The sequence below is a fragment of the Diaporthe batatas genome, assembly GCF_019321695.1.
Source record: "Diaporthe batatas strain CRI 302-4 chromosome Unknown Contig00002, whole genome shotgun sequence".
Classification (NCBI taxonomy): Eukaryota; Fungi; Ascomycota; class Sordariomycetes; order Diaporthales; family Diaporthaceae; genus Diaporthe; species Diaporthe batatas.
In genome coordinates, this window is record NW_025408549.1 from 1 (window position 1) to 22,219 (window position 22,219).

A 22,219-nucleotide genomic window follows, 5' to 3' on the forward strand; every position below is an offset into this window, starting at 1 on the left:
ATATTATATAAATAAAAGTAGAGATATTATTAGTAAATTAATATATATATATATATATAATAATTTAAGTTTAAAAATAAAAGGTTAATATACTTATATAAAAGATATAATAAATATATAAATAAATAAATAAATAATAATAAATAAAATAAATATAATTAAAATAAATAAATAAATAAATAAATAAATAATAATAAATAATTATAATAGCTAATTTTATATAAATATAAGAATTATAGAAAGTATAAAATATATAAATAATATACTTATAATAATATATAAAATAGGTTTATAAATATATATAATTTATCTTATATAATAAAATTATAATAATAAAATAAAATAAAATTTTTAATTATATAAAATAAAATAAATAAAATTATTAATAAATCTTAATTATAAAGGCTTATTAATTATAAGCTATATTTTTTATATATTAATAACTTATATTATTATATAACTTATAATATATATTTATATAATTAACTTATATAAATAGATTTTAAAACCTTTATATAAAAGGTATCTAAGTTTATATATATAACTAATATTTATAATTAATATTAATTACTTTAATCTACTAAATAAGTTTTATTAACTAATTATTAACTAATTATTTAATAATAATTAAATAATACTAATTTTAAATTAATAATAATTAATTTTAAAATATTCTAATTAGTATAAAATATAATTATAAATAAAAGGTCTTCCTTAAAATAAATTAACTAATTAGTTAACTATAAGTAATAACAACTATTAATATTTACTATTTTACTATATACTAATTATTCCCTATTCGACCTAGTAACTTTTAAGATTTATTAAAAATTAAAATTATTATAAATTATAAAATTATTTAATTTTAATATTATTAAATATTATATATAAAATTATTATATAATTTAAATAAATTAATTAAAAATAAATAAAATAAAATTATTATTTTTTTAAAGGTTTTAACTTTTTATTTTATAAATAAATATTTATTTATTAACTTTATTATATATTATAAATAAAACTATTTAAAATAGTTATTTAATTTATTATATAAATTAAATTAATTAAATAAAATAATTATATTTTATTATTATATATAATATTTAAGTTTTATAATTTTAATAACTTTATAAAAAAGAAATAGTTATTAATAATTAAGTTTATAATTATATAAAATAGATTTTTATTTTTAAAAAAAGTTATTAATATTTAAATAGTTAATATATTTTTAAAAGTTAAAAATATAAATTTAATTTAAAATATATTAAAATTTATAAAATTTTAAATTTAAAATTAAATAATATAAAATTTAACTTTTTAAAAATATTAAAATTAAAAAATTTAAAAAAAATTTAAATAAAATTAAAAATTAAATAAAATTATAACAATATATAATTAAATAAAAACTAATTATAAAATTATAATTATAAATCTTTTAACTTTATATTTAAAAATAATAAATAAGTTATTAATTTTTTCAATTTATTATTAAAAATATTATTTATAAAATATAATTTTAATTATTTATAAAATTTATTTATATAATTAATTTATAAATTTATAATTTTTTAAAGGTCTTTATATTATTATTAATTTTATAAAAATTATATTTTAATATTAATAAATTTATATTATTTTTAATAATTTATATAAATTTTTTTTTTTATTTTATAAAAATTATTTTATTATTTTAAATTATTTTATTATTTTAAATAATTTATATTATTATAAATTATATTTTTAAAATAATTATTTAATTATTCATTTTATTAAAATTATATTTATATTTAATAAATTTATATTATTTTAAATAATTTATTTAAAAGTTTATATTTTATTATTTATTATATAAAAGTTTTATTTATATAATAATTAAGTTATATTATTATAAATTATTTATTTTAAAATTTTATTTATTTTTTTATATTATAAAACTTTTATTTTATATATATTAAATTATATTTTTAAAAAATTTAAAAATTAAAAATAAATAATTTAAATAAAGAATATATTAAAAAACCTTTATATAATAAAATAAATATTTAAAACTTTTATTAACTTTTTTATTATATATAATATAAAATTATTTTTTTTTAAATATAAAATTAAAAAATTTTTAATTATAATTTTTAATTAATTATTATTTAATTATTTTTATATTATAATTTAATTTTAATTTTTAATTTAATTTAAAGTTTTTAAAAATTTTATAAATATTTTTATTTTTATTTTTATAAATATTAAATTAAAATTTTAAATTTAAAATTAAAATTTTATAAAGTTTAATATATAATAAATTAAATTTATAATTATTAATTTTAAAAATATTTAATTATTTTAAATAATTATAAATTTAATTATTAATAATTATTTTTTTAATTATATAATAAAATTATTAAAATTATAAACTTAAATATATAAATTATTTATATTTTTTTAATTTAATATTAAATTAAAAATAAATAATTAAGTTTTAAAGTATATATAATATATTTTTAAAATTAATTTAATTAAATTATTATATAAACCTTTATAATAACTTTATAATTATTTATAATATTATTTATTATTAAAAAATACTTTTTATTCTAATATATTAAATTATATTTAATTAATTTAAATTAATATTATTTATTTTAATATAAATTAATTTATTAAAAATTAAAATTATTATAAATTATAAATTAATTTTAATATTATTAAATATTATATATAATATAATAATTATAATATTTTTTATTAAATTTAATTAATAAAAAGATATTTATTTATAAACTTTTAATAACTTTTAATAATTAATTATTAATAATTAATTATTTTAATATTATTTTTTTATTTTATATATATAAATTTAATTAATATATAAATTATTATATTATTTAAATTTTTTAAATTAATTTAAATAAATAATAAAAATAAAATTATTATTTTTAAAAATATATATAAGTTTTAATTTATTTTATAAATAAATAATTATTTATTAATTTTATAAATAAAATTATTTAAAAATAATTATTTAATTTATTATATAATTTATTAAATTAAAAATAATTTAATAAAATAATTATATTTTATTATTATATATAATATTACTTTAAGTTTATAATTTTAATAACTTTATTATAAAAAATTAATTATTAATAATTAAATTTTAATTATATAATAATAAATTTTTATTTTTAAAAGTTAGTTATTAATATTTAAAATAATTAATATATTTTTAAAAAATTAAATTTATAAAAACTTTAAATTTAAACTTAAAAGTTTTAATTAAAAGTTTATATTTATAAAATAAAAGTTTTATATAACTTAAAGAAAATTTAAATTAAAATTTAATATATAATAATAATAAAATATATTTATTTATTTTATTCTATTTTAATTTAATAATATAATAAATTAAATAATTATTTTTAAATAATTTTATTTATAATATAATAAAATAAGTAAATTTAAATAAAATTAAAACTTTAATTAAAAATAATAATTTTATTTTTATTTATTTTAATTAATTTATTTAAATTATATAATATATTTATTATTTATATATAATATTTATTAATATTAAATTATATAATTATAATTTATAATAATTTTAATTTTAATAAATTAATATAATTTAATATATTAATATAAAAATATATTTTAATAATAAATAATATTATAAATAAATATAAAAATTATAAAAGTTTTATATAATAAATTTAATTAAATTAATTTTAAAAATATTTTATATTTTATTTTTAAAACTTAATTATTTATTTTAATTTAATAAAATATATAAAAATTAATATTTATTTATTTAATAATTATATTTATTTATTTAATTTTTTAATTATTTATTTATAAAATTTATATATAAAATCTATATAAAATTATATATTTAATTAAAATATTTTAAATTTTAATATTTTAATATAAGTTTTTTAAACTTTAAAATTTCTTTTAATATTTTTTAAAACTTTTTATTTTTACTTTTAAAACTTTTATTTTTATTTTAAACCTAAACTATATATATTTATATTAATTAAATATTTAAATATTAATTAAATATTAAAAAAGTTAAAGTTTAAAATATTAAAAGTTAAAAGAAATATTAAAAAATTAAAAATATAATTTTATTTTTATTTTTTAATTTAAACCTTATTTAATTAATATTTAAATACTTAATTAATATTTAAATATATATAGTTTAAAATATATTAAAAATATAGTAAAAGTATATTAAAAGGTATATTTAAAGGTATAATAAAATATAATAGAAATATAACTTATATTTAAAATATTAAAATTAAAAGGAAGTATAAAGTTTTTAATATTAATTTAAAAGTATTTATAAATATAAAAGTTATTTAGAAAAATTAATATTAAATAAATAGTTAATAGAAATTAAATAAATATAATTATTAAATAAATAAATATTAATTTAATAAATAAAAATATAAATAATTTATAATATAATATTATTAATTTTATTTTATTATATAGTTTTAAATTATATTATTATATTATATTATTAAAGTTTATTAAAAACCTTTATAATAAATATATAAAATAATAATTTTTAATTTTTTTAATAATTTATTATAAAATATTAATAATTTTTAAAAATTATTTTTATAAATTTTAAAATTATTTAAATAATATAATTTAATATATTAATATAAAAATACTTTTAATAATAAATAATATTATAAATAATTATAAAATTATTATATAAAATTTTATATAATAAACTTAATTAAATTAATTTTAAAAATATATTATATTATATTTTTAAAACTTTAATTATTTATTTTTAATTTAATAATAAAATTAAAAATATAAATAATTTATATTTTAAATTTTTTTATTTTATATATTTATTTTTAATTTAATAATAAAATTAAAAATATAAATAATTTATATTTTATACTTTATATTTTATATATTTATTTTTAATTTAATAATAATATTAAAAAATATATAATTAATATATAATAAATTTAATAAAATTAAATATTTTTTTAAATTTTAATTATTTATTTTTTATTAAATAATAAATATTTAAAGATATAAATAAATTATATTAAAATTATATACTTATAGATAGTACTTAATATAAAATTTTAAATATAGGCTATACTCTTAGTCTCTTAGTCTTACCGCCAAAACTTTTTTCTGCCGGTTCTATTTTCCTGACCACTCTGATTTTCGGCCGCGCGGGCAATGTGCCGCCTCAACCAGACCTACCGTTACCATCAACACGATTGTCGCGTTGCTGCTGTTGGCAAACACATTGAGGGTTTCTCTTCTTCTTCGACAGGTGCTGCGATAATACACTAAGCTGCACAGTGTTTCGCGATGGCTTCACAGGAAAAGCCTATGCCGTTCATCAAGAACCTGGCATCAAGTGGTTAGTATCTTTGAAATGACCTTACTTGTCAAACGCCGCTTGGCTCACAAGTGCTTTCGCCGTCGCTGACCCGTGCCACTGACAGATCGCAAAACCCGTACCGCCGCCCTCGAGTCCCTCCGCACCTTCCTGTCCGCAAAGCACATCTCCTCCTCCCTCTCGACCCTCGACATCCTCAAGCTTTGGAAAGGTCTCTTCTATGCCCTCTGGATGTGTGATCGGCCCTTGCCGCAGCAGGCGCTCTGCCAGGACCTTGCCGATCTCGTCTGGGTGCTGCCCCCAACAGCCGTCGTTCCCTGGCTGAGAGGCTTCTGGGCCACGATGGCGCGTGAGTGGACCACGGGGATCGATGTGCTGCGCATGGAGAAATTCCTGCTGCTTGTAAGAAGGATGCTGGCCAGCAGTCTGGCGTGGATGCAGTTGCAGGAGCCGGCCAAGAAGACAGCACGTGCGAGGAAGAGGCAGTTGGACGGATCGGTCGAACGCCAGAGCCCTAGGTTCGACGACAAGAAAGTGGAGCAGATGTTAGGACTGCTAGCCGACTGGCCCTTCAGGCCGGACGAGGAGAGCAGGAAAGAGGAGGAAGAGGACGGCCTGATGCCCAAGATTGTTCCCGTTGGGCTGAAGCTGCACACATTGGACATTTGGGTTGACGAGGCCGAAAAGGCCCGCATGCTGGAGGAGAGCAAAGAGCCCGAGGCTGGGGACCACGGCAGGGGTAAACAGACAGCAGGTTCAGACGGCCTCCCAGGGGACGATGTCCTCCAACGCCTTAGGGGCCTTGTCGAGACGCTGCATTCCACGACACTCAGCCCGGCCGTGCGGAAACGCTCCAAGGAGTCCTTGCTTGACGAGCGCCTGGCTCGAAGTCGCCAGCGGCACGACCGCGATGAGCCGGGCGGGGGCGGTGGCAGTGGCCATGATGATGAATGGGTCGGGTTGGACTGAGCACACTGTCGACACCATTGCCTGCGAATGACACTTGCGCTGTGTGGGGGCACTGGTCGGCGTTCTCACTGGCAGCGAAACCCCAGCCGACGGGCTTCTGGCGGCCGGGTCGCCAGGATGCCATCGTTTCACCTCGCCTGGGTCTGTCCACCCTCGTGTGTGGCTGGTGGTGACATGGACCTTGCACCGGCACTGAACCCAATGTGCCAGCCGGGGCCTTGGTTATTATGGGTATGGCGCGGTCGCGCGCCCCCGGGGTGGGGGGGGGGGGGGGGCGATGACGGCACCGTGGGTGATCGGAAGCCGCAAGGGTGGGTGGGACTGACCTCTCCTCAATGCCTGGCTCGCCCTGTTTCGGACACCGAGGCTTCGCAGGAACAGGGTGGCACAGAGGCCGAGTCCATCAGTCAGGCCAGGGAGGCAGGCGTGTTCATTTTACAAATCTATTCTGTCACCCAGTCCTCGTTTGAGCGTGACCCGAGGCGTGCGGAGGCAGCAGTGTAATTGATATCGCCCTCGCTATGTACAAGCTGACGGCCGCAACGAAACCCAGAGCACTTGACTGAGTTAGTTCTACCTGATTATTAATTATCCAAATCCTATCCACATGCGCTCTCACGTGGCCCTGTCTCCCTCATCACCGGGGTATCACTGGTTCTTGTGCACAAAAGGTCTTCCCACAGCTCTCTCTGCATGCGTGTGACGGGGCAGCAGACGGCTACGCCATCAGCCGCTGGCTTGTTGTGACCTGGTCCCAATTCCTTGGGCCGTCGTGTTCCATTACGCCGCGCTTGGTGATCACCATGCCCAGGCCCTGGTGCACCTCGGCCTGAAACGGCTCGAACGGGACCTTTTCGCCATCGATGCTAATGTACCCATCTTTCTGGTCCTTGGGTATGATGCGGAAGGCCGAGACCTTGCGGTACGTGACGAGGGGGTTATCAAAGAAGGAGTTGTTGCCGACGGACAAGAGCAGGCCTGGAGCCTTGGGTGTGGGCACGTCGCCGTCGACCGTGACAAGGTCCATCAGCCCGTCGTTCAGCCAGGCGGCGTTGAAGAAGACGACATCCGGAGCCATATAGGCGACCTGCGTGCGTGTGCATTAGCGATCCCGTCATGTCCCACGTCGGGCCAGAGCCTCGCCCCCCCCCGGGGGTGATGGTGGAAGTGACTCACATTCCCACAGTAGAAGTTCCCGACCTTGTCCGCCCCAAGCTTCTCCCAGCCCTGGGGCAGTTTGTCGTTGATGGTGCCGTACTTCAAGGGTGGCAGGCCGGTAGTTGTGGGGGTGGTGGTGGTGGTGGCGGTGGTAGCAGTGGTGGCGGCGTCGTCGTTGCGCGTGGCATCGTCCGAGTCGGCAACAGAGCCCTGGGCACCGCCGGCGTGTGGGCGGGGGCCGGGCGAGGGCGTCATGTTGTCGAGCTCCAGGAGGGAGGAGTTCTCCCTCTCGCGCCTGTAGTGGTCCCTGACGCCATCCTTGTGGTGGATGTCGACCTTTGCCCACAGGTCGCAGGGGTAGACCTTCTTCTTGAGAATGCGCGTGATGACGCCGTAGGTGAAGCGGTGCTCGCCCATCCAGCGCAGGTGCTCGGTGGCGAGGTCGGCCTCGGCCATGATGCCGAGGGTCTGGCTGAGGAAAGACAGGATGCGCCTGTCGCCCTGGGTGATGCTGATGAGGTCGAGCGGGGTGGCGAGGCCCTTGACGATGGCCAGGGCGGCCAGGGAGGGCCTGTGAGTGCCAAAGGCATTGCAGGCGAGGGCGTTGCCGCTGCCGCAGGGGATGTGGGCGACGGCGACCTTGTGCAGGGCGCGGGCTGCGTCGGGGCGCCTGGCCAGGCCGTTGAAGACCTCGTGGGGCAGGCCGTCGCCGCTGCAGGGCACGATGATGTCGAACTGGTCAATGTCAATGTTCTCGACCAGGCCGACGGCCTCGCCCGAGAAGGTGGTCCGGTGCACGGTCAGGGCCATGCGCGCGGCGTCGAATATGGGCTTGACCTGGTTCTCCCATATCTTGACGGCGCCGCCGGGCCCGGCATGGGGGTTGACGAGGACGTAGGCGCGCCTCGCGCGGGGGGCGGGCCCGTACGAGCGGGCCATGAGCTGTTGTACCCATGCGGAGACGGACTCGGCCGTGGCAGCGCCGGGAGCAGGGGCCTCGGGGCCGAGGGGGAGGGCCAGCTTCGCAGCCCGGCGGCTGGTCTTGGAGACGTCGCGGGCGTAGTCGATGGTCAAGGTGTGGCGGGCACTGTCGAGCTCGGCCCAGAGGATGTTGTAAAGGGGTATGCGCCGCGGGTTGGGAGGCTGTGAGGGACCTAGCGCAGGGTCAGCGCGGCCGCTGGGCGTCTGTTGCCGACTCTTGGCTCGGAGGGGAGCTCTGAACGCACCTGAGGAGCCAAAGCCGCACGTCCTGCTTTTCTTGGAAGCACCGGCCCTGCCATCTGGACCGGGTTTCATGTCAGCACCTCAGGTGTCTGGCGGGGCAGCATGGGGCGGCGGAGCCGGCCGTACCTTGGATGATCAGGGAGTCGTGCTGTATGGCGAGGGACAGGCCTGGAGCGAGGCTGATGGAGCAGTCCGAGTCACCGGGCCCGGGCCCGGGCCCGGGCTCGGGCGCAGGCTCGGCCAGGTCGGGAGGCTGCAGCGGCATCAGGCTATCCCTTGAAATCTCACAGGCCCACGCCCAGGAGCGAGACCGTTGGGCCGGGAGGCCGGGACACGGGTGTGACGGCCGAGGCGCGAGCGAGCCGGACCCGGGAGCCCGAGCTGGACTGGAGCCGAGCGTGCCAGTCTTCGTGTCAGAGTCAGACGAGGGCTGGTCCAAAAACAAAACAACACAAAGAGTGACAGGCTGGGGAGGGAGAGGGAGGGCCAAAAACGTGCAAGTGCATGGAGTGAGTGAGTGAGTGAGGGTGTGTGTGAGAGAGAGAGAGGGTATGTGTGTGTGTGTGTACGGAGTATGTGTGTTGGGGGAAGGGACGGTGAGCCGACTATCCATATAAGTACCTACCTGCCTACCTGCCTACTTAAGTACCTACCTACCTTGTACCTGCCTACCTAGGTAGGTGACGAGGTAGGCAGGGTAGGTACCTACCTGGTAGATCGACTGCATTGGATGCCTGTCTAAGCAGGCACCCCCGGTGCTCCCGGGACGCTCGCACGGCTCTGGTCAGGATGTATGTATGCATGTACCTAGGTACCCAGGTATGTGTGAATTGTCCAAGTACCTAGGTACTCAGCTACTGTCTGTCATGTGCCCACGCCTGGCCAACCAAGACCATATATACAACTGCACTTAGAGACCAAACTGAGGCTTCTCCTCTGTTTTTTTCTTGTATGTCCTCCTCGAGCACATTGTACAACAACACAATGTATTTGTGCAGTTGCAAACCATTGCCGTAACAAGAGGCTTGTCTCGCACAGACCCTGTAGACAGCCCGCGGAAGCCGAGCCCGGCTGGTCATGCACCATGGAACATGGACACATGGACTGACTGACTGACTGACTTATCACTAGCCCGGCCACGCCAGCCAGCCAGCCTTGCCTCGCCAGGCCGGCCCAGCTGCCCTCCGGCTCCGCCCTCGCCCTCGCCCTCGCCCTCGCCCTCTGCTCCCTCCTCTCCCGCAGGGACTGCCAGCAGCGTACAGGCTTGGTTCCGTGGCTGCATTGCTTCTTTTCCTCGATTGTCCGTCTTCAACAAACTATCTACAGTCTTGCCAATCCGGCCTGCAGCCAGCCCACCTGCCCTCTTTCTTTTTTCCCTTTCCCCCGCCCTTGCCTTCGACAGCCAACCCTACCTATCCAACCGCCGCCCCTTTCTTTATATGAAGACCGACGACTCGGGCCACTTCTGCGCTGCCGCCTTCTTGAACTCCTCGAGCTCCTCGCTCTTCCAGCCCCTCAGCAGTTCCTGCGCATCGCTGGCGTCCCTGAGCTCCACTCCCTCCATCTCCAGCAGGCTTGTTACCTCCTTGCCCAGCCTCCCCCGGTCCCCGCCCAGCCTGTCTTGCACGCGGATCGTTGCAAGCACGTGCGGCGCGCTGCTTTCGTGCCTCTTCCGGAACCCCTCGTTGTGCTTGGTGAGGTCCGTAGATGCCGGGATTTCCGTAAACTCCGCCTTGATGACCTCGGCCACCTTGGGTGGCAGTGTGCCGGCCTCCTGGTCCAGCGCCTGCCTGAGCCGCACCGCCTGTTCGTGGGCCACGGCGTTCTCCCTGTCCAGCGCAAACACCGCCTTCAGGCAACCAAGCGCCCGTATGTACTTTTCTGTTTCGGCCAGGGGGGTCAGCAATGTGGTCTTGCCCGGCACGGGGCGGGCATGACTTACTCCTGAGGATCAGCACCTCGAACGCCGTCGTCTGCGCATCAATGCTCTTCGGGCTGCACGCTAGCATCGGGCTGACAAACTTCATGGCTTCTCCCAGCGGGTCCGTCGTGGCCGTCAGTTTCTGCCCTAGCGGGTCGTCGTCCTTCTTCTTGAGCGCCTCCGCGTCCTGCTTTCCTTTCTGGCCCTGGTTGGGGTTCTGCTTGGCTGCCCTCTCCGCCGCCTCCCGCTCCAGCCGCTGCGACTCCTTCTTTGCCTTCTTTGCCGCCTTCTTCCTCTCCAGGGCGTCGTCACCATGCGCGTCCCCTGATCCGTTGACGCCGTTGGCCTCCACTGCCGCCCGCTCCTCGTGTAGCCGCAGGTACGCGCGTGCGGCACCGATTGCCACGCGCGTGTACATGGGGTGGTCCCGGAGGTGGTCCTCCCACCTCACCATGTCGACATAGGCCCGGATCATGCCCTTGCGCAGCGAGAAGCTGTGGAAGTCGAACTGGTCCTCCTGCCACACGTCAAAGATGTTGTAGACCGCGTGGAACCGCTTCAAGGCTATTCCCTTGTTTCCCAGCCGCGCGTGGGCCTCGCCGTCCTCGGTCAGGAACCAGACGCTCTGCATGTCCAGGAGGTCTGCGAGCGGACCGCCGGGGGTGTCGGCCTTGGTGAACATGCCCATTGTCCTGAGTGCCTTGTCGCACTCGTTGTTCCGCAATTGGTACTTGGCTGCCTTGGTGTTGATGTACCGATCCCTGGTGTCGAGTGCTCGGGCGTGGTCCATGGCCTCCGAGGCCCTGGGCAGGTTCCCGTGGTGCTTCCATATGCGGGCCTTGGTCATGGCAAAGTCGACGTTCTTGGGGTCGAGCTCGATGGCCTTGTCCACGTACTCCATAGCCCTGGCAAGGTCCCGGCTCTTGGAGTAGTTGTAGTGCTGGGCCAAAAAGTACAGGGCTGCCCCTTTGCCCTTGGAGCTGTCCCCATTGGCATGCTGCCCATCTGCCGTGTCCAGGTATTCTTGCACGAGGGCAGGCAGGGTTGCCCTCTTGAAATCGTCACTATACAAATGCTTCAGGTTGGCAAAGGTAGACGGCACGCCCTTGTCCAGGACCGCAGCCAGGTACTTCTTCGCTGCTTCTCGGAACTCGTCGCCTAGACAGGAACAAGAATAGAGACGTCAATTGAAATCCCGAGAGACAAGATGGTCTGGGGAAGGGGGGAGGGGGAAGGGGGGGAGGGAGGGAGGGAGGGAGGGAAGAACCAGTCGTGGATTCTGTTTCGGGTTGCTTGGGTGGTGCTCCTTGCACACCTGCACATACCGCTCAAGAAGTCCAGGGGAAGTCGTTTCGCGGCGTCTGAGCGGGGCGACTTTGCAACATACTCGTCATAGATCGCCTTGCGTGCCGCGTGGTCATCCTCGGCCAGGTCAAGTACTGCGATAAGGGAGTCGTAATATTCAGGATGATCAGGGTTCCGGTCAAGAAGCGCACGATAGGCCCGGGCAGCCTCATCCTTCCTCCCCAGCTGGGTCAGGTACTTGGCTCGTGCTTCCATGTAGGCCAGGCGGTCCAGGTTCTGCTTGCAGTTCGAGTCAAGATGGTCCAGGGCCCTCTGGGTATCGCCGGTCTCGGCGATGATCAGATTCCGGTACATGATGGCCTCTGCGTGCTCTATATCTGTCTTTGGGGGAGGCGTCTTGAGCGTCTCCTCAAATGTCTTGAGGATGTTCTCAGCCTCGGTGAGGTTGCCGGCGAGGTGGTGGGCGATGGCCAGGCCGGTCCAGCTCTGCCTCAGCTGGGGCCGCTGCTGCAGCATGGAGAGCCTGCTCTGGACGTAGCCGTGGTAGTCGCGCATCTGGATCTGAAGGATGGCAAGGTCCCGCTGGATCTGGCTGGAGTCGGGCTCGAGCTTGAGGGCGAAGCGGTATGCCTTGATTGCCTCCTCGAAGTTCTTGTTGGTGCGGTAGAGCAGCCCATAGACGTGCCAGCAGATGTGCGACTTCATGTCGACGGTCAGGGCCTCCTTGCCCAGTGCAAAGGCCTCGTCGGTCTTGCCCTGGGCGTTGAGTATGAGGGCCTTCATGGCCATTGTGTCGCCGTGCCTGGGGCTCTTCTTGAGGATCTGTTCGGCAGCCTTGAGGCCACGCTTGTATTGTTTCTCCTCATAGTTCCGGACGACCTGGCGGAAGAGGTTCTGCTCTCTCGTGCTCAACTTCTGCGACATTTTCCGACGGATGGGCGTGGCGCCGTGTCTCTTTGAGAAGGGCGTGTTGTGCGTTGGGGGTGGGACGACGGGATCTGCGGTGGGCAAAAGACCTTGTCAGCTACCTGAGCGGGTCGCAGGGGGCGCGCAGGTACGGAGTACACAGTCAGCCGCCTCGCAGGCAGGTATGAGGTATGGGTGGGTGGGTTCAGGTTGGTGCAACGGAATGCCCGTGTTATGAGTTCGGGAGGTGAGGATGCCAGCTCGCTACGCGCATGCCCGGGCCGGGCAGGATTGTCAAGGCAAATTTTTGGCCGTGGCCCCGGGGGCGGAGTGTGGTAGAGGCCAGGCTGTAGGATACAGAAAGGGGTGGTGTGAGAAAGGGTGGATTGGATGTATGCGTGCGCATGCGCGACGCCGACTGTCAAAACTTACACGGAGGCACGGAGCAAGACACGTACAGGAAGCTGCTCCCGGCAGAGGTGGGTTGGAGGTAGGTCAGGTCGCGGCACGACAAGCCTCTGTCCTAGCCTGGCTCTACTGTAGGCTCCCCAAAGCTTGCCGTTAGCAGGACGTGGGGTCATTGGCTCTCCCCCACCGCCATGTACGGGAGTAGGGGACATACCACGAGTAGCCAGGCCAGGTACAGGACCATATGGACAGAGCGCCGGGACGGCACCAGCCGGCACCAGCCGTCGAAGGGCGGGGGGGGGGGGCGGGGGGCGGGTTGGTTGTGGGTTTCTCAGTTTACCACGACCTAGGATACGTAGTGCGGCTGGACTCGAGACAAGCACAATTCCCATGAGCCCAACTGCTGGCCTCAGTGACCGACCGGCAGGAGGACACATTGGCGTCTCACGGCAGCAGGAGGACAGAGGGCACGGCCGCATCTGTCCTGCCAGCTCATGACACCAGTGCGAGCACCATGGACGAGCAGTCTTGGACAGTCATGCGCCCTGCCCAACGGCCTGCTGAGCAGTCAGTCAGTCACGTCAACGGTCGAGGCGGTTTCGTTTTGTTACACCCTAGGTCACCAACCACCTCCAGAGCGCCTGGGCAAGAGCCAGCGTCTGTCAGTCAGTCAGTCAGCCTGCCTGCCTGCCTGCTAAGTCTATCTCGAGTGGCCTGCCCGATGTGTGGCTGGTTCCCAGTGGAGAGGAGAGAACAAGCCCGCGAACCCCACCTCATGCGCCGTTGCCGTTCCTGGCTCTCCATTCCGCCATGGCCTTCTCCCAGCTGTCGGCCGGTTCGCCGCACCTCTCCCGAACGAGGCCCCATGTCCTGGACCTGACTATGTTTTCCACGCCCTGCTCCTGGCGCAACAGCAAAGCCAGCTGAGTTGTCCTTGGCTCTCGAGGGAAGTGGCGCGCCGAGTAGGGGTCAAGCCTCTCGTCGACAAGCCTCTCCCTGTCCTTCTCCTGCTCTGCCTCCCCCACTGTGGCGTCAGGATCGTCAGGATCCGGGCTGGTGGCCACCAGCGCGCAGTAGCTCAGGACGTCGGTGCGGGCCTGCCACGTGGGAAATAGAACCTGGTCCTTGAAGTTCTGGCACGAGCGGGGTGCAATGTGCCCGCGGGTCTGTGGTCTCGAGGCCCGCTGGGAGGTGGAGGCGGGGTCGAAGCCGCGGGCGGCGGGCGTCACGAGGGCGTTGAGGCTCTGGGTGATGGAGTCGTCCAGCGCACCTCGGGACAGGCGCAGGAAATCTGCAGGGTAGCAAGCGCACGTGTTAGCAGCCGGACAGGCCCGAGTCCGGGTCGGGCCAGGCGGGCATGGGGACAAGCGCACCACGCAACACAGTTGTTGAAAGGCAGAACTGCGGTGTGAGTCTGGGCTGCGCCGGCGGCTGCTCGGCCATTGTGACCTCCCGAGGCTGTGTGTTGGGAGATGGGCCAGGATCGCCCGAGGTGGCCGGGTCCGGGTCCGGGTCCGGGTCCGAACTCTGCCGCCTCGACCAGAGGAGGGAAGCCACTGTTACTGCTGGTGCTGTGAGTGCCTAGACCGTGTATTCTGCCAGACTTGGTCGGTGGCCGTCGGTCGGTGGCCGTCGAGGAGTGGTGGGGAGATGTGAAAAGAGGTGTCCGGGAGTGCCTGACGCCAGGCTTAGCCTTAGCCCGCATGTGTTGGCGTCATGGCAGGGAGGCAGGGAGGGAGGCAGTTGGAGCTCAGTCGTCCCACTGCGCGGCTGCGCGGGTGGGGCGGGCTCGACCGGATCTGGACTGATTACTTAATAGGCAGCATCTCGGAGCACACTTGGGGTGCTCTCAGCTGACCCGCGCAGACCTCGACCACAACCCGTCGCAACGGGACACGTGCAAACGACCAGCAAGTTGGCCGGCCCGAAGCCATCCTGTGCTCTGTTGCCGGCACGCCACTCCCGTGCTCCAAACACCGGGCAGCACATCTCACAGTAGCTGCTAACATGTCGTATCTGCAAGAGCCGGGGGCCAAGATAGACCGACGGCCTGCTCGTGGCAGAGACCAAGGCCAGACCAGAGGCAATCCGACGGGCCCATCCCTCGGGAAGGGGGGAAGGGGGGTGGGCACGAGGATGGGCACGAGGGTGGGCTGGGGGTTGGGTGAAACGGAAAAGAAGAAGGCCGGGATTGTTTGATTGGGGTTCAGAGACTGTGCAAGCCAGGCGGCCGGTGAGTCGGCCAGCCGACAGGGGTTCAGATTGATGTGAGCTCGCCAATCTCGAACCCCCCCCCCTGCCCGCTCTTGCTTCCGCGGAGCAACAAGACTGTGACCCAGGCGAGACGCAGCGTCTGCGCTGTGCGATGTGCGATGTGCGATGCGAGATGGGGGATGGGGGATGGGGGATGGGGGATGGGAGGGAGCGACTCGTTGCCCCGCCCAGACCTGGGTCTCGCCCGACGGGTCTCGCGGGCAAAGGACAAGAGGGAAAGGAGAGGGGACCGACCACGTCCTTTGGGATCTCTTGGGCGGGACCTACGCATGTGGTGTCACGCAGGCGCCTCTCTTGTGCGTAGGCGCTGGACAATATAATATGGGAGGGGCGCCAGAGAAGCCATGCCCCAAAGAAGCCATGCCCGGCATGTACAAGGACAAGCTCGGGAAGGGTACGAGTCGGATATGCAGGTGTTTTGCCAGACATGTGCACCGGTCAAGGACTCAAGGCACACAGCAGGGACATCCGTCACACAGGCGCACATAACCACGGAATGGTCTGATTCAGGGGCTGGCCGGCCAGTGACGGTCCTGGCTGACAGCCTGCCAGCCTGCCAGCCTGCCAGCGCGGAGGAAGCTGCTGTCGGCGCCAAACCTTGAATTAAGCTCCCGCTAGGGCAGGCCTAACGGGCTCGCGTATCTTTATCAGGAGGTGAACGGTACAGGGCCCTTGGTTCCCCCTTCACCCAACGGGCAGAAGCGAGACGGCAAGCGAGGCAAGCCGAGACGCCAGCAGAGCTTCCTGGCGGCCCTGGCCTCGTGGTCCCTGGCCTCGTGGTCCCTGATCCCTGGGTCCGCCATCTGCTAGGTGCTAGGCTGGCTGTTATTAATACGGACACCAAGTAATATCTGAAGCTGTCCAGTGCCCACCCATCGGCTGCACTGGCAGCCTGGGGGGCGGCTGCCTGCCAGACTGCCAGGACTGCCTGACAGCCCAGACTGCCAAACCGGTTCGCTGCGGTGCATGCAGCTCCCCTGTTCAGGAGGACCTGTCATCCCATTTCATCCTAATCTCACCCACGGTCGGCAATCTGTCGCTTGATGTGTCCCTGCCCGCCAGCCCGCCAGCCCGCCAGCCCGCCAGCCCGCCAGCCCGCATGCCTGCCAGCGAGACCTCCCCCAGAGGCATCCGTCCCTTCCACTCGGCCGAGAGCGCGTTTTGCAGCGCCCTGCGCAACGTCGACCCAAGGGGGTTGACGACATGCTCACAGCCACAGCCACAGCCCGCCGTGCCCCAAGACAGAGAGAGACACTGACCACTGGCCATGCAAGATTTCCTCATTTCACTCACACAGCAGGCGGTTGCGTTTGATTGTCAAACTGGAGCCCGGGCCGTTCGAGGTTCATGGTTGTGGTTGAAATGGCCTGCCCCCCCCCTGGCCCCCTGCCCCCTGCTCCTCCCGCCCCTGGCAAAGGAGATGGATGGCCGTACCTACCTACATAGGTAGCCAAGCACCCTGGCGTGCCCGCCAACCCCACAGGGCCCCCCCGTCCCCTGAACCACACTGGGGCAGGGCGGTACGGAGTACAGTCCGGGGCTGACACAGGCATCCCTCAGCTACTCGAGTACCTGGCCGGGTATGGACCTGTGTGCCACGCTGAAATTGCGACCGCGGAGGTACGCCGACGGGGTTGACGGGGTTGACGGTAGCCTCGCCCGCCCGCCATGAGGGCCCTGCCAGCCAGCCCGCACTGCACAGTGCTGTGGGCGCAGAGGGGAGGAGGGGACGGATGATATGTGACAGGTCATGGCCAGAAAAAAGTACGGCGCAGGACCGTACGGCGACTACGGCCACGGACGGCATGAGACTGTACATGTACAATCACTGCCCCCTGAGGCCACGTCCTGGCCCCGCTGTGGAGAGGTACAGGTACATGCCCAGGTGGGCAGCCATCTCCTCCCCCCCCCCCCTGCCCAGCACCTTGCCCGTGGTGCCGGCCCCCTGTCTCGCTGACCCTCTTCCACCCCACACCACCTATCCACTGCATCCAACGCGAATTTTCCCTCCCTCTCTCTTTTTGGCTTCATTGCCCACCCTCGTCCGTCGGCACGGGGCACAGTCCAGTCGGTCCAATTCAATTCACCTCGGGGGCTCCATAAAAATTTGGATGTGCCCCTAAGTAATAAAAGCACGCCCAAAATGGACTACCCTCCTTCGACCTCAGGCCGGTGTACATCGCCGACGCCGCCGCAGCAAAAGCACGAGTACCAGCAGCAGCAGCAGCAGCAGGCGAGGCCACAGCCCGAGGCGCACACGCAGCACACGCAGCACACGCAGGAGCACGCCCAGGAGCACGCCCAGGGCCATCGTCTGCACCGGTTGGGGTTGGCATTTGGATTGGGATTGGGATTGGGATTGGCATCTGCATCAGCATCTGCATCAGCATCAGCATCAGCATCAGCACCACCTGCACCACCCGCGCCACCTGCACCTGCACCTGCACCTGGATCCAGCCAGGGACAACTGCTGGACTCGGCCCTGCCGCTGGCAGCATCTCTCAGTCTCGGTCTCCAGAGCCCACGACGACCACCAAGCTCCCCACGCGCTCCACCACCACCCACGGCCCCGTCTTGTTCTGGCGCGTCTGGTCCTGCACAACCACCGCCCTCCTCCTCCCTCCAACCTCCTCGTTCTTGCTCGTGGCCCAGCTCTCCCCGCCAGCCAACTGACCAAGAGCCCACGCCTGCCCGCACCCACGCGCCGCCCGCCGCCGCCGCCGCCGCCTCCGCCTCACCACTGCCCCAAGGCCCACGACCTGCACAGAGTTTGGACGCCAGAGGTGAAGCTCAGCGCCGGCCCCCGAGCCCCCGGCCTGCCAGCTCCAGCTGCAGCGACTCGAGCAAGACCAGCGTCCCGAGTGCCCCTGCAACCACCGCCGCCTCCAGCGCCAGCTGTAGTCCCGGCTCCAGCGACACCGGCAAGGACCGCGACGGCAGCAGAGAAAGAGGCCCGGCTACTCTGGCGACCTGCCCTCCGCCGTCCTCACAAGGCGTGGGCCCTCCGTCGCCGCCAATGTCACACCCTCCCGCCCCAGCTGGCCCCCGCCAGCCTCAACAGCAACAGCCTCCTGAGCAGCAGAAGCATGCCCCGCCGGCTCTCCAGCCCGTCAACTATCCCGGGTCCCACTACCATCTTCACCCAGCACAGCCCGGCCATGCACCCCCTCCGCATCCCCCTCAGTACGGCTACCCGCCTCCCGGCCAGCCCGTCGATCAGTACCGACAGAGCCCGACCGGCCCGCCGCCTCACTCGCTGGCCCTCCCGAGCATGAGGAGCTTCGACCACCAGCAGCAGGCCCAGCCGCAGCATCCTATCCAGCAGCATCCTCAGGGCCAACAATACCCTCACCAGCCCCAGCCCCAGCCCCAGCCCCAACAGGCCCACGGACAGCACCCGCCGCCGCAGTACGCCCAGCACCCGCAACACCACCCCATGGGCTCTACGATGGCCCCCGGGCCGCACATGGGCTACTTCACGATAAACCAGCAGCCGTACGCCATGCACGACCCCATGGGGATGCGGTACGGCTTACCGCCGGGCCTGTATGACCCGCGCATGCAGCTTAGTGGGGGGAGGCACAAAAAGGTACGTGGCAGAGCGGCGGAAACGCGCACTCGTCTTTCTGTTACTCCCCGGGGAGGGGGTGGCCGTCTGTTGCGGCATGCGAGCAAGCATGCCCTCCCGCCCGGGAGTGGCGGCGGCGGCGGCGGGCTTGCCCAACACCGCACCGCTGTCCAGCGTCATCTCGGCCATCACCACCGCCATCACCACCACCATCATCACCACCACCACCACCACCGATGGAGCGGAGTCTGTCAAGTCATGTCTTTCGCTCTTTCCCTGGGTGTTGCTGACGGTGGGGCTCGGTTGCTAATAGGAGATCAAGCGTCGGACCAAGACTGGGTGTTTAACGTGCCGGAAACGACGGATAAAGGTACGTCGTCCCAACACTTTGTATCAAAATCTACTCTCCTTGCCGCCCCTGATTGTTCCACCGTCTGCCTGGAACACCCACGCCCCTTTCAATTCCATTGTTGCCTCACTGTCTCCTGGCCTGCCTTCTTGGCGTTGCGGCGAGGACGCGGGCCGGGCACTATTCTGCAAGCGAAGAATGGTGTCAATCGAGAAGTGCTTGCATCCTTGTCGCGGGTGACGGAAGCCAGCGGGCACGCGGCGGATGGGCAAGAGGGATTGGCACCCCGCCAAAACTTCGTTCCGTCCCGTCCCGCCGCGTGCTCGGTCATGCGACGAAGCCCCATCTCTCTCTCTCTCTCTCTCTCTCTGCCCGCACCTCTCCCCTCGCCTCGCTCCCTCGTTTCGGCCAGCGTCTTGGGCCAGCATCACCCCAACACACACACACACAGCGCCCCCCACCCGACCTGCTGTGCACGCATACGCACCCGAGTTGCCGATCTGTGTGAGCTGACCCGCCCGCCGCCCGGTGGTCCCAGTGTGACGAGACACACCCTACCTGCAACAACTGCAAGAAGTCGAAGCGCGAGTGTCTCGGCTACGATCCCATATTCAAGCAGCAGCAAACCCCGTCGTCGCTCCAGCCGGCCCCCACCGCCAGCGCCGGCCCCGGCCCCGGCCCCGGCCCCTCGCCATCCGCCCCGGCCACATCGACAGCAGGCCAGTCAGCTTCCTCGGCCAGTGCTGCCCCGTATACCACCCACCCGACGCCGGTCCTCACCCCAAGTGACCCGCCTCCTGCCCGCGAATCATCAGATGACAGCACTACCGTCAAGAACGAGCCCTTCGAGCCCGCCAGACCACCCGTCGACATCGACCCGGCCTTGGACAAGGCTGCACCTGCCCCTCCCCCCAACTCCGACTTCGGCGTGCTGCAGCCCGGAGAGGCACCGCACCTCAGAGGTGGCCGCTCCCCTTTCTCAGCATCCTCCGCCCCGCAGCAAGCACACACGCTTACTCAGGTTGCTCAGTAAAGATGCTCAAGGTCGATGAGATCATCGACAGTTCCGGCGCCGCGCCTCGGATCGAGACGACCCTGAGGCCCACGCCGCAGTCTGTCGAGGAACTCACAAAGATCTACTATGAGATCTACGTTCCTGGCCTCTGCCAATTCTTCGAGTCGCAATGGTTCAACTTCCAGAGCCAGGGCCACAATTCCATTTCCGTATTTCTTCACAACGACCCCCTCATCTCCCTCCTGGGCAGTTTCCTCGTCTCCCTACACACCGTCAATGCCGACCCCAACCACTTCTCCTACTGCGGCCACCTCGAGACCCGGGTCGTCTGGGCTCTGGCCAAGCTGGCATACACCATTCCCTCCGGTGTCAACATGCCGCGAGATGATCCTCTGCCAGAAAACAACCCAAGCGAGACTCGTGTAAGCGGCCTTCTTCCCTCCTTACCCCCCCCCCCTCTTCAGTTTTCCGTATTGCTTGGTGTTGCTGCAGCAGCTGACACTGGTTGATACTGCAGAACCGCGTGCAGGTCTTTGAGGCGCTCTTGAGCGGCGAGGTGCTCGCAACGAACCCCCTGATCCCGCCCCCAAGAAATGCGGACCAGCACCGACGCAAGGAGTACGAGTTCTGGTATTCCCTGGCCGAGTTCCTACGGCTCCAGGACCAGGCCGGGCGGGAGCATCATCTCCAGAGGCTTCGGAGCCTGTTGGATGGCCGCGAAAACCGTGACGTGCTCTACTCGCTTGCCGTCATACGGGATCTGGGCCCGCGCTTTGGGCCCGGCTACGAGAACAAGATCCCGGATCATCTCGACGAATGCGAGCCACGCAACAAGCTCCACGTGGCCACGCAGTTTATCAAGGCAGAGGCCTCTGCCACGGGCGGCACGACCAACGTCGTTCGCCAGCTCGCATCCGTGGCATGCCGGGCGCTCGTCAACCCTGGATTCAACATTGCACGTAAATTCTAGCTTAAATACACTGGCAACTGCCACCAATCCCATTGACTCTTCTGTGCGTGTAATCCCACATGGGACCGCGCAAGCCGCCCTGACATCGACGGCAACGACGACGAACAACAGAGATAGCATTGCATGGCTGTGGGGCACGGATTAGCATTGATGCGCTGGATTTCGGCCTCATGATACGGCCGGCACATGTGTGAGCGATTGTTCTTGCTTGATTTCATTCTTCCTTTTTTCTTTTTTTTTTTTTTTTTTTTCTCGGGGCCGGGTGGTGGGGAAGGGGGTTTATTAGGTTGGTCGGACTGGGGTCGTTTGTCCATGTTGGCTCCAGCAAACCGTCAACGGGCAGAGAAGCGCAGTTACTGTAATACATATCGCATCAAAGTGAAAGGCGGATGGTGGTGGTTGGGGCAGTGGGCTTGGGGGGGCGGGGTGGGCAAGGCAGCTTAGTTAGTTAGCTAAAACAAAAGGGGAGACAGACACGGATGCAGCATCAGGCATGGACCCTTTGGCGGGTCCATGGCCTGACCAGAGCCATATTGTTAATCTTAATTGACAAGAAACAGGGGAGTCTGTCTGAAGCATCTCGGCCAGGGACTTGGTAGTTGTATTTGTTGTGGTGCTACGTAGACGTCCGAACAAAGATGGGACAGGCGTTGTGGACGGACAGTGGACACTAGACAGAGAGAAGGGGGGAGGGGCTCGTTATGTGGGGACACGAACATGTGGGGTAGGTAGGTGTACGGAGTAGTACTCGTCCGTATACCACCGAAGCGACGAGGCT

The 22,219-nt window shown here is 48.8% G+C and overlaps 5 protein-coding genes across 5 annotated transcripts; 2 read left to right on the plus strand and 3 right to left on the minus strand.

The window, feature by feature from the left end:
- Positions 1-5,343: 5,343 nt before the first annotated feature.
- Positions 5,344-6,343, plus strand: KVR01_001360 (uncharacterized protein; the record flags this gene model as incomplete). The annotated part of the gene is made up of 2 exons (XM_044787162.1): positions 5,344-5,395; positions 5,481-6,343. 2 exons carry the CDS (start codon positions 5,344-5,346, stop codon positions 6,341-6,343), a joined length of 915 nt encoding a protein of 304 aa, XP_044649315.1.
- A 718-nt stretch (positions 6,344-7,061) lies between these two features.
- On the minus strand, positions 7,062-8,990 carry KVR01_001962 (uncharacterized protein; the record flags this gene model as incomplete). The annotated part of the gene is made up of 4 exons (XM_044788424.1): positions 7,062-7,430; positions 7,520-8,655; positions 8,728-8,781; positions 8,852-8,990. The coding sequence occupies 4 exons, from the start codon at positions 8,988-8,990 to the stop codon at positions 7,062-7,064; spliced, it is 1,698 nt and encodes a 565-aa protein (XP_044649917.1).
- A 607-nt stretch (positions 8,991-9,597) lies between these two features.
- Positions 9,598-13,471, minus strand: KVR01_001771 (peptide alpha-N-acetyltransferase complex A subunit NAT1). Its single transcript, XM_044783323.1, has 4 exons — positions 13,017-13,471; positions 11,972-12,949; positions 10,668-11,804; positions 9,598-10,606 (listed from the first exon to the last, which is right to left on the minus strand). Exons 2-4 carry the CDS (start codon positions 12,873-12,875, stop codon positions 10,161-10,163), a joined length of 2,487 nt encoding a protein of 828 aa, XP_044649726.1. The 5' UTR covers positions 12,876-12,949; positions 13,017-13,471; the 3' UTR covers positions 9,598-10,160.
- A 567-nt stretch (positions 13,472-14,038) lies between these two features.
- On the minus strand, positions 14,039-14,708 carry KVR01_001856 (uncharacterized protein; the record flags this gene model as incomplete). Its single annotated transcript, XM_044789141.1, has 2 exons — positions 14,039-14,556; positions 14,639-14,708. 2 exons carry the CDS (start codon positions 14,706-14,708, stop codon positions 14,039-14,041), a joined length of 588 nt encoding a protein of 195 aa, XP_044649811.1.
- Positions 14,709-17,587: 2,879 nt separating this feature from the next.
- On the plus strand, positions 17,588-22,216 carry KVR01_001127 (uncharacterized protein). Its single transcript, XM_044790441.1, has 4 exons — positions 17,588-19,128; positions 19,421-19,477; positions 19,995-20,893; positions 20,989-22,216. Exons 1-3 carry the CDS (start codon positions 17,683-17,685, stop codon positions 20,487-20,489), a joined length of 1,998 nt encoding a protein of 665 aa, XP_044649082.1. The 5' UTR covers positions 17,588-17,682; the 3' UTR covers positions 20,490-20,893; positions 20,989-22,216.
- The last annotated feature ends 3 nt before the right edge of the window (positions 22,217-22,219 follow it).